This window comes from Falco cherrug, chromosome 9 (assembly GCF_023634085.1).
Source record: "Falco cherrug isolate bFalChe1 chromosome 9, bFalChe1.pri, whole genome shotgun sequence".
Classification (NCBI taxonomy): domain Eukaryota; kingdom Metazoa; phylum Chordata; class Aves; order Falconiformes; family Falconidae; genus Falco; species Falco cherrug.
In genome coordinates, this window is record NC_073705.1 from 8343356 (window position 1) to 8355379 (window position 12024).

General features: G+C 37.6%; 1 protein-coding gene across 1 annotated transcript in view; it reads right to left on the minus strand.

Annotated features, from left to right (window-relative positions):
* The window catches only part of AK8 (adenylate kinase 8), a 72748-nt gene that overhangs the window by 47229 nt on the left and 13495 nt on the right, over positions 1 to 12024 (minus strand). Inside the window, exons 6-8 of the mRNA XM_055719833.1 lie at positions 3546 to 3627; positions 1916 to 1987; positions 875 to 1075 (exon numbers count right to left, since the gene is read on the minus strand). Of these exons, the coding sequence (XP_055575808.1) occupies positions 875 to 1075; positions 1916 to 1987; positions 3546 to 3627 (355 nt within the window). The remainder of the gene's footprint in view (positions 1 to 874; positions 1076 to 1915; positions 1988 to 3545; positions 3628 to 12024) is intronic.

Here is a 12024-nt window from a genome sequence, read left to right on the forward strand (position 1 = left end):
AAAAAAAATAAATATCTGGCTGCTTGATGCACTGCAGAAAAAAGATCTAGAGAGAATTTTTTCATTCCAGTTTTCAATTTATCTCACTACATTATTAATTAATAATAATTAATATTCAGGCTCTCACATTTTTATTTACAATTCAAGGCATGAATTCTTTATGAATGATGATATGAACTTTTAAATTTAATTAAGTAATTTAGAGGTAATTAATGTGTAAATTCAGAATATAAACTTCCTACTTGTTTATCTTAAAAGTGCAGCACTTGTTATTAAAAAAAGACCTTTCTGAGATGCAAAATTACTGGGATATAACAGATCATCTACAGACTGACAGCTACAAAGTACATTATCAATTGGTCTTTCTGGCAGTTTCCTTATTCTCTTCTTGAAGAATCAACATTAGAAGTCAGATTGCATTACAATCAGGCAAAGGCAAACAAGAATTGTTGAACAGAAAAGCTATGAGGACAAACAGCTTTTAAATAATGAAATGTTACCAGCTTTGAACTACTCCTACTTCTTGTTATCAGACTTGTGGAAGGTACTAGCCCTTTGGGAGATTAACAATTGAGCCACAATGCAGCCTTTTAGAAGAGACTCTTGCAGAAATAACCGTGACATTTGCTCTACTGAGTCAGCTGTTCCTTGGCAGGACTGTGGAACTAAGACTTTCCAGTTATCTGCACTTACTCTAGTCCTGTAAAATAATTACCAGGAACAGCTCAAACACTATACTAGAGAGAACACAGCTCAGCTGGGAGCCATCTGTGTTGACTAATCCTAATCCTACAAACCATCTCTAACGGCTAGGACATACCTTTCAAATAAGGGTTTATCAACTATCAGATTTGCCACAAAGGTACATATTTACCTTGTGAGAGGACATCCATAGACGGTTGGTCTGCATTGATTGATTTCAAAACTTTTTGGTAGGTCTGGAAAACCTCAGGAAAGTTTCTGTGATATTCCAGCAGTTTCTTTGACATCTCCTGTTCAGATAGATCTTCTGGTTTCACCAAACGTTGCTGTACCAGGGGATCACTTGGCCAGTCAAAGGTTGTATGGTACACCTCTAGAAGTTAGACACTGATTAGGAACTAAGAGGATGACTTAATAGGTCTTGCTCAGCTCCAAAAAGTTTCCTAAACAAAATCAAGGTCTTTAATCTTTATATTGTGGCACAAGCAATAACTTGTGCATGTCCCTTGCTACTTGTACTGACAGCTGACTATTACTCTGCAGATGCACAGTTAGGAAGTGGCCAAGGTAACTGGCCACCCGTGTAGCCAGGACAGCAGGATGAGTAAGAACCAGGACCTGGGGATAGCTCTCCGAATTCTTAGACTGAACCTTAAGCAAGACCTTTGATAAGCAAATCTCCTTTATAGCAAGTAAAAGCCATTTTAGTTAAGAATGTTCCCTCTAATTCCAATCCTAAAACTTCCAACGTGATTTTTTTCATGAGCAATGTCAGGATTTTATTTCATGATGGATGACTGGTAATGATACTCAACAGACAATACAGAGCTAAGTCTATTTGACAGTCATTTAATGGAAGATACCTAAAAAGTATATCTGCATCTCAGAAAAAAACCCAGGATCTAGCAAAGATGCATAGCAAAATTTAAGCTCATGTGAAGAGATCCAACCTTCAAATATTCTGTACTGCCATAGTCTACTGTTTGCAGGCCCAATACTGAGCTTTACATTTTCCCATACTTCATTGGCACAAAAAATAATGCAATGTCAACAAATACTTTTCCCAAGCAGTTTAGATTTATTTCATATAAATAAATTTATATAGCTTAAAGGGATACCATCTAAATTTTGATCCCACTGTTTTTACAGTGTTTCTTGACACCAGGCAACACTCCAGTTTCTAGTGGAAATTAGAAACAAACACATACTGCACCTTCTGTGAAGGGATCAAGCCTTTTCCCACTGTTCCTCTCTACCAGCACAGTGTCTGGAGCATAAAGCACAACTAAGCACAAAAAAAAAAAAAAAGAAGAAGAAAAAAAGTGTAGCTCTTGTTAGTTACTTGTGTAGCTCTTGTTAGTTAAGTATTTCAAGCACATTTGCCTCATTCTCCTTTCCGAATATTCTACCTGCAAGTACTTTATGCTGCTTCTAAACAGAATTTCAGAATTTTGTTCCACCTCCTAAACAGTATAGAGGGATAAAATACATGTTAATACAGTCCAGTACCCATAAGTACTAGTTGTCCCCATCATCCACACCAATTAACAGGGTTCCCCCTCACTTAACACTGTACCTGGAGCCTAGGACAGAAGTGCCCACAGATCATTCAGGACCGATTCTCTTCTATACCACAAACAATTACTTTTAACTCAGGTACTTTGGTAGTGAGAGCAGTGAAACTTTTTAATAATCGCACAGAAGAGTGTTCAAACTTGACTAGAGAGCATCAAAAGATGGGAATCTCTCAGTTCCCTAGGTTCCTTTTGGCTAATCATCCTCACAGTTAAACACTGTCATTTAATTACTATTTTCAGTGCATTTGATTACAGGTTTCAAACAAGTTCCTCTTATGACTTTCTTCTCTGTATCAAATAGCTCTTTCAAATACTTTTCTCCCTATTAAGGTACTCACACACTGTAAATCTCCTCTCAATCTTCTTTTTCATTAAGTAGACAGACTGAATTTTAAGATTCTCATTCAGGTCTTGGTTGCACAGATATAATTGTGAGCAAAACTCAACTTCAGATGTTATTAGCTATATTAAAAATACATGCAAGTACTAGACATTAAACATTTTTGCCTAACTCTATTGCAGTGATTCTGAATTCTTCATTAACAGTCAAATCTCATCCAGATCAAATCCAAAGTGACAATTCATCAAGTTCGCTAACATTCAGTTCGCTATCCACTAGCAAGCTCTACATTTATCATTTCACACTGTATTCCACACCGTTGTAATAATTTCTTACATTCTAAGTAGGTCCTCTAACTACATTCATTTGGGACAACTGGCTTCTAAGATGGCAAGGGCAACTGTCACTGTCTTGTCTATCAGCACTGCCAGTAAACACACATTCCTCTCAAATCCACCCATACTCTGAAAGGTCAAGCTTAAAGTCACAATGTTTCCACTTCACTTGGTGGAATAAAGTTTGCTAGGTTGGCATTCTCCAATTCAATAGAAGGATGAATTTGTATTTAGTACACAAAGAATTGTTTTGGTCTGAGGATAAAGGCTGATTTCTAGAGATGGAAGTCAGAGAAAACTTGGACCCACTCCTAGGACAGAAACAAAGCTACCAATAGCTGCTCAGAGACACTTGCTGGAGTGGTCTTGAATTTACAGAACTCTAACGTGTAAGAAAAGGGGTCTTGTGTGAAAGACAGGGTTTAAAGTCTCACAGGTTTTTGAGTGAATCTGAACCATACTGAAATATTCTGCTGTCTGGTGACTCCAGTGTCTTCAGTATTGGTATTGAATTTATTGAGGATTTGGGGGGATAAACACTTCCAGTCTTTCCTACTGGATGCAATCACACATAAACCTTGTACTGCTTACCAGCATGCCTAGGAATGATGCCAGATGATTGCAGCATCCATGCCTGTTCCTGATTTTCAGGGAAGCCTTCCAAAATCCATCCCTATTGAACCAAAACATGAAACAGTTATTGATCCTAGAAGAGAAAAAAACCCAAAAGTTAGCACTAAATATCAGTGCTATTTGCACTAAAATTACCTCATTTGGATCCCACAACAGCACGGTATTTATTATGGATGCTTGTGAGAGAAGAACGCAAACATGAAGCACTGATATTTTTCTGAAATGGCATGCACTAATACCACTGCCACAGAGAGATGGGAACTTACGTATTGTTGCAATGATTTTTTTTTCATGTTTCAATCTTAAAAAGAAAAAAAGAAACTTCTATCTTGAATAAAAACAACCCAAAACAATTTCTACAGTTTTGAAATATTCAAAAGGATACCAGCCCACACTGTGTATAAAAAAGAGGCTAAACAAATCTAAAGACAGATTTAATGCCAAGAACACTGAGGAAAATATGCACGCTTTCATTATTTTCTTAAATTATACAGGAAAACTCACAGTAATGGAACCAGCATTCCCAAAGCTAATGAAGCAACAGAGCAAAAGAAAGAAAAAAGAAAAAAGAGCCTTTTGCTCCCTTAAGTCCTTGTTATAGCCAGCTAAGTGTTGGATTGAGCATCTTTAAAAAAACATTTACAGATCTGTGAAATACCATAGGACAGCTACAGCCTCAGTCAGTTTCTGTGTGATGCAGTATGTGAAATCTAATCCACTTCCCAGTCTCAAGTCTGAATCTTCTGAACTTTCCCTAATTTATCTGTTAGTTGCTTAACCACACATATGCTTGTCACTATATCCTATACCTCAAAATAACTTGGTGGTACTACAATAAATCTGGAAACCATCTTTGTACTGAAATAAAGAAAATATTTTAATATTGCATTAGCTAGCAATCATTATCATCTCCCACATAAATCTGAAGCTCTGTCAGTATGGGGTCCAAAGGTTTTAGAAATATTTCAGGAAAACATATCTCCATTACTTCTGTAGGAGGAAATTGGGACATTCCAATTATACAAGAAAATAGAGTAGAATATTTAAAATTCCTTAATTAGCCCGGTTTCAGAAACATGTCATCCTGCTGATATCTGTAGAAAATAAGAGACTCTAGTAACTGCAAGCCATTTTTGCCACTCCCAGTGTTTGCTCTATCAAATTACAATGAACCACTGCCTAAGGTCACACAGGTGTGGAGAAACTGATTTGTCCCTTGGGACTCGCAGGAGGCAAGGCTGCACAATATTTTTACCATATGCTAGGAACTTCAGCACTAGTTCTGAATGTATTGTGCCTGTACAACATATATATAGGCCCAGCTCCTCTTCTGGGGAGAAATAGCATCAGAGGTCTGAAGCCAATGAATCTATGCCAATTTACACAATTACACAAGATCTGGCTCATTTTCTCCACTCCAAGTGCAATACTTTTGAAAACTAAACCAAAACAAACAAAACCCCCCCACCCCTCAAAACCATTGCTTCTGATGTCACTACAGCTTATTGCTCAAAATCACATGCTGAGCAACAGGCAGTAAACACAGTATTGTATTTTAACAATGTATAGCACACTTCAAGAGGTTTATATACAAATTTCAAAGGTCCTTAAAACAGGCAATAAGCAATTTTACAGCTGAAAGTTTTTGCAAGAAAACATAGCTCAGTATATAGCTTCCTGCAACAAATACATTTTAAGGCATTAAACAAATGCAAAATAAACACACACTACAAAAATAGTTAGCATTTTGGATCTTATTTCCAAAGGTCTCAGAGTTCCAGGGTATCAGTCAGTCCCTAATTAGAATACATTATCCATCTACTTGACACTTCAGTGAAATGTCTATTCCACCACAGAGCTGCAGCTTTGTTCAGAACAGGTTTATTGATATTCTGCTGCATTCCCTCTCCATACCCCCAGTGGCTTGGTTCTGTTTTATCACACATCAAAAAGGCCGTATGCTCAGGGCACCCCATGCACAGCTCAGAGCTGGAGGTCTGAACAGCTGCAAGTAGTATGGTATCACAGGAGGGACAAGCTCCAAGCAGATGTCACAGATAAAAAAAAAAAAAAAAAGAAAAGAAAAAAAAGAGTAAAAAGGGAGTGTGGCTTGGGAACGAAGCAAGAGGAAGCAAGACACAGCAGAGCAAGACCTGACTTAAAATATGCCTATCATGCTTTATGCAAACACTGGTCTTTTTTGCCCTTCTGCCTATCATTAAAGTGTAATTAGTAACTTCACATGGTAAATTTGTTTCTTTAAGAAGCCATCTATTTTTTGTTCTTGATAGCAGTAACCTTACATCCATGCATGGATTGCACCTTATCACATCAAGGGTGGAACAAAGGCTAAAAGTGAGTAATTCCACAGTGCCTTTACTCTGTGGTCACTGTTTCCTCTCTTTCAGCTGGAAACCTCAACCATTCCCACACAAGACTGCAAGACTGCTGTAAATATAGCATTCTGCTGTTGCCTTAATGCCAGGTGAAGTGCTCCTTGGAGACCCATGCCATGCTGAAAATCAGCAACAAGGAAGTACTTGCAAAGCCATCACTTTCCTCTCTGGATTTAGGGAATCTGGAGAAAAGGAAATGCTCAAGGTCGTTCCCAAATGGAAATCTCACTCCTTTGCTGGCACTACTCTCAGCTATAATACCAAGCCTACATATTTTCACACTTTCCACCCCAATAATAATGACTTGGGTATTCAAGTTCTCTCTTTCTATTTGACCTGCACATCCTCAATATTTTTTTTAAATTAAAAAATCCAAAATTGACACTGCCTGAAAATAATGAAAAGAGATAGTGCAAAGAAATAATGCTGACTTACATGGCATATCTGAAAAATCTCAGCCACAAGCATAAAGATCAAAGGTCATAAACACTGCTGCCTTCAGGAAGCATCATCATTCAGTATTTTTTAGAAAGTATTAATGCCTTTCACTCCCATCTGATGAATGGGGACATACAATAACAGAAAAAAAACCAGTATCAGTAATAACTTTGCTAGTATGGATCTAAAATTTCTGTGATTTTCAGAAAACAGCAGACTGAGGAGAGTGCAGTAGAAAATACTGTCAATGAGGCTTCTGCAATCCATCAACATTAGCAGTACGGATGATGGAAGAAGCTCAAACTTTACCAAACTTCCCATTAGACAGAAACCTTTTATTTCCCACATTATTTTTGTAGGTTGAGTAAGCTGCAAAGCTACTAAAAAAAAGTCACATTCTTCTTGGATAACAAAAAAGATAGTGAATAGGCAGATTCTCTCTCCAGATAAATCTACATAACTTCACTATCCTTGCATGGAGTTTTAGAGAAACAACATGATGATCTTTACCTGCCAAGGTAAAACCAAAAAGAACCAATAGCCACGGGTCTCTTCACCTTCCTTTTCCAAGGTAGCCACTACCATTCTGAACCGTTTAATACCAATCAAAAGTAATCCTGCCACTTCTTCTGTCAATCACTGGCCTAAGCTTAATTTCTAAATGGTCCTAAGGTATCAGTAAGGTTGCTCAGCTTGCTCTCTCACAAATTCATCATGCAGCAATCTCTTCACTAGCCTTCTCCAATTCTATAAATTCCCTCCACACCACCAGCAGTCAGAGGTGCCACAGCCAACATGTACTAACCCTGTAAGATGAAAAGTCTTCATATCAGCTTCACAAGTCCCAGGTTCTAACATTATGCTTGCAATAAGTTTTCTGCGTATGCTGGAAGACCTACCTGTCTGATCTTTTGCAGTCCTAACTGCATTTGTATTAGAAGAACACGTAACACAGAGTCTCAGCAGAGCTGTTGATCAATAAAAATGCTCTCCTTAGAGAATGCCTGTGACATCTATAAACCTGTGAGTGTCAAAACAATGGCACAAAAATTTCTGTATTCCTACTGTCAGTGGGATGAAAGCTGTACAATTAATGTCAAGCCAATGACACCACAAGGAGAAATAAAACAAACAGCTGGTGGTACTATGGTCCAACATACTGCTCCTAATCTATTAACATTTTCAGTAAAAAAATGCTGAGTCATGTTTTGAAAGAAATGGCATAAATCTCTTCAATGATGTAAAAACCCCACAGTATTAATTCTATTTCCAATCACGCAAGGAAAATATTGCAATTAAAATGCACAGATGCCCTTTCAAATGGAAAAGAGTTATATAATCTGAGGAAGTTTTAGTGACTATGAATTACTGTCTAATAATTCAAAGATTTTTAATAACCATCATGACTTTGAAAAGTCAATTATGTTTTTTTCCTAAAAATAGCTGAAACCTTAACTAGACCAGTAACATCCACTCCATTCCTGCTGAATGTCAGGGAAGCTTTATAAAGGGTTGATTTTCCCCCTAGTTCTGTAAGACATCCAGCACTGATTCAGTATTGTTGGTGGTAACAGGAACATAAAATGTAGGCAGGACACTATGCAGCTGTTGGCATTTTAACCATCTTGTCACCTTACTCAGAGATTATGTGACTTAATACTTAACATAACAGTCACTGAGAGATCCTTCCCTTGCTAGTAAAAGGAGAACTAGAACCATGCCAACAATTATAGAAAGCACGGGGCAAAAAAAGCGCAGAGTGGATGCAGCCTTTGGAGAGCAACAGATTTCACTTACACACTGATGGTTAGTAAAACTCCCTTTAACAATATCACAACAAACACTGGAAAAATTAGCTATTGGAAACATACCTTGTTTTAATCAGGCAGAGAGATTTATGTGAAAAAATAAGCATGTTGGAGAGGTTTTAGAGCTTCTGTTATAAAACCCTAAACTGAAGAGTTGTTCACCTACTTGCTAGTTTACAGCAACTACTGCCATCCAACAGCTCTCCTCCAGATAGCATGAGAGGACAGATTGCCCCCAGCAACTATTACCTTTGAGAGATCATGTGAGAAAATATTTAACCAAAAATACTGAAAATGCCAGGGTACTTTGGCATCTTCCCTATCCTACCTGTTAACGACCTAGTAGCACAACCAGAGAATCTGTTAGTGTTAAGCTGAAGGGGCCTGTGTTTGGGGTCTGAAACCAGCCTAAAGCCTAGCAGTCAGAAGAGCAGGTTTTCTCTTGGGTTTGTCATCTAAGTTACTTTCATTTCTACAGGTTTAAAGATATTTTAAACATACTCACTAGAGGAGAAGTTTCACTTGAGATAGATGTTCCACATCTTGCCACAAGGACAAGGTAGTAAATCATACAATCACCTCACTGCCTGTATATCCATGATATCTCTTTGCACTGCTTACATAAAAAATGTTGACATTCATAGTCTTCTTTTGCTGCTCATTTGCTAGTATATCCAGAGCTGACAATATTGGTTTCTCAAGCGTATCTCAGCTACAGTCTTTAATTCAAAATGCCACAAAAATGAACAAGATGGTACAACACATGCGTGTTTTTAAACAGGTTCTCCTGTCGATTGAAAGACCTAAGGCCTGTGTGAATTTAGTACAGATAAACAAATAAATTAAACACTACCAGATACTTGCTCTGTCGTACCAAATAACTATTCTGAGTTAAAACAAAATAAAATACTTCAGCTAAAAAGACCTTAAAGAGAAACCAGACAGACCCACACAATTCAAGCACAGTGTCTAGCAATGCAAAAGTTTAATTCTACTTTGCAAATTAAAAATTAATAAATCAATTATGGTGTAAGATGCACAGTGTTTTGTAGAGAAAAACTGATAACCCTTAGGTTTTCTGCCAATCTCTTTACTCCTTTCTTTCTAAGGATGCAAAAATAATTGCTTCAATTTCCCAGATGATGAAGAATGGAGCAAGAAACGTGGGATCCTAAACCACACCAAAAATGGTCCAATTGGAAAAGAAGGGGAGGGGGTTATGTCCATATACATAAAGAATGAGAAAATTCTTCACAGCCTTCCCAGGCCTTGACCATATGTATCAGTGTAGGAAGGGAACTCACAGAGAAACAACAGCTTGGTTGAGGAAGAAAATAAGAGCTTGAACCAACAGCAGTGTGCATTTTGCCTAAAACCTGTGTCTTATCTGCATGGCAAAGTAGATTTTATTAGTTCATAGTAAGTAGAAAGAAGGCAGGACGGGGCATGAGAAAAATCCACACTTTGCAGTTCAGGGTTGCAGGTACATTTCAAAATCCTAACACTTTGACAACTCCCCACATAAGCAAATACTGGTGTAGTTTAAAAGTGCAGGGTTCAGCTTATCACTATGTTACTCCAAAGTTGCAGAAATTCAACCCCATGAATGTCAATAGGATTCATGTCTGGTATAAATCAAGAATAACTTAGAGATGAGCTATGTTTCTGTTTAATGAATTTCCCTTCATAGAAACAATTGCTCACATTTCCTTGAAGGAGGAAAAGTCCTAGCCTGTCATGAGTAAATATGTATGGGAACCAATAACACATCCCAAAGTTTTGTTATAGTGAGTCTTATGTTAAACCTGGATATAGCTAAAAATGCAACGAAATGTTCAAAAACCACCCACATAAATTTTTATTCCTTCAGAGCTTTCTCTACTGATGAAAGAGGAAGGACTTTTATAGCAAGATACTTCCCAATACAAGTAAGGGCACTGTCATGCAAATAAGGGTACTCATGCACTCTTTTCTGACCTGGTAAAAGAACAAGATTAGCTGGGCAAGGAAAGGTTTGGTTTAGCTTAATGACTTTTCTCAGTAATATTAAACACCAGCAGATAGTATTCTAAATTAAATTCTCATGCAACCAGTGAATTAGGCAATGGAATAGGTCAAAGTTTTGCTATTGCTAGTTCTAAGCTACTGCTTAAACAGACCAGCATACTACCTATTTTGCTACAACTATATGCTCCCTACAGAAATATGACACAGACATACGTCCTCTGGCAAACCTCTCAGGCAGGAACAATTTAAGAGATCACATCTCCAGCTATTCATTACCATCCTGATCAAGTTATCCTTTCCACAGTTCATACACTGGAACTGACCATCTGATCTAGCTTACACAAGGCAGGTCCATCAAAAGTCACTTCCAGCAATGGCTTAAGCTAGGATAGTTGACTTTGCACTGAAGCACATGAAGACTTCTTTGGCAATCATTCACAATATCCCAGTTCTAAAGACCAAAACCTTCAATCAGGGGCAGAAAATCTTTTCAACTCTTCTTGCTAGTTTTGTTGATGTTTCTCTGTGCCTACAGACACCTCTGCACTACAGAATTATCATCTCAAAAACTACAAGGCTAAGGCCCAGCCCCTAAGATGACTGTCTTATATCAATGGAAGGATCCAGTCTGCAGATCATCACAGATTACATCAAAAATCACAGAGAAAGAAGTACAAGACATAAGGTTTTTAGCATTTCCAGTTTCTTTCAGTGCCTAATACTAGGAAGCAATTGTCACACTTCAATGAAATGTTAATTACCAGCCCTGCTTTATTCAACCAACGAGACAGATGATGATGATGTTGAGAAGCAACAGATTTTAACGAAACTATGAGCTTTGCAATATTTCTGTGAGGTTAGGAAGTACTAGTTATCCCCTGACGCAAAGGTGTGAGTGTGACAGAGTGACTGTTCTGAAAACATGTACTATTTATCTAAAAAAAGGTGTTTAGTCCTTCATGAATGCAACAACTACTTTGTACTGGACATTTTCCTCTCAAGAAGTCCATCAAGTAATGTAGTCTGTATTTTGGCACTGTTTAAAAGCAGGGGTTTATCCATTACATCAGTATGTCTCCTATAAATAATCCCTTATACTGGGCTGATTATGGACTCAATAAACCATAACATCTGTGATTCTAAAACAAACATGTAAAAGAGATTTTGCTTTCCTTGAGCCCTGACATTAATTTCAACCAATATTAATCTAGTTAAGTTATCTTTTGGTTCTGTGTTAAAGGTCTCTACTCACACTAAGGCTAAACACATAGGGGCACAGGGGGGAAAGACACACATCTGTGAATACAGCTAAACCTATTCAGTTGCCTATTTGTGTAAACTAACAGTGAACATATTAATTATTACTTAGAAGAGAGTATATTCAAATGCATTTTTTTCCTAACACAAGAAGAAATAAAAGACACAATGAGAAATAAAGAAAATTGACATGAGTTATATTAGACTATTTTTCCCCCTTTCCACAATAAGAATTAAAATCTTAACATATTGATTTCTATATATTTTCTGTTTATCTGTTTTGTCCACTGTATCTCTGCCAGTTGCCCCAGGCAATCAACAAAGCTACGCTTGTTCAGCCTTTGATCATCCCTGTGCTTGAATATTAGCATATGCATACTCTCATCCTCCCCTTTATCCTGTTAATAAAGCTCCAAACTCCCTCTGCTGATGTTCAAGAAAGCAATCCACTCCAGAGCCCCCAATGATTTGCCCCCATTCCCTCCTCTGCTCAGGACTCAGAATACTAACTACTATGCACGAGTTGTGTAA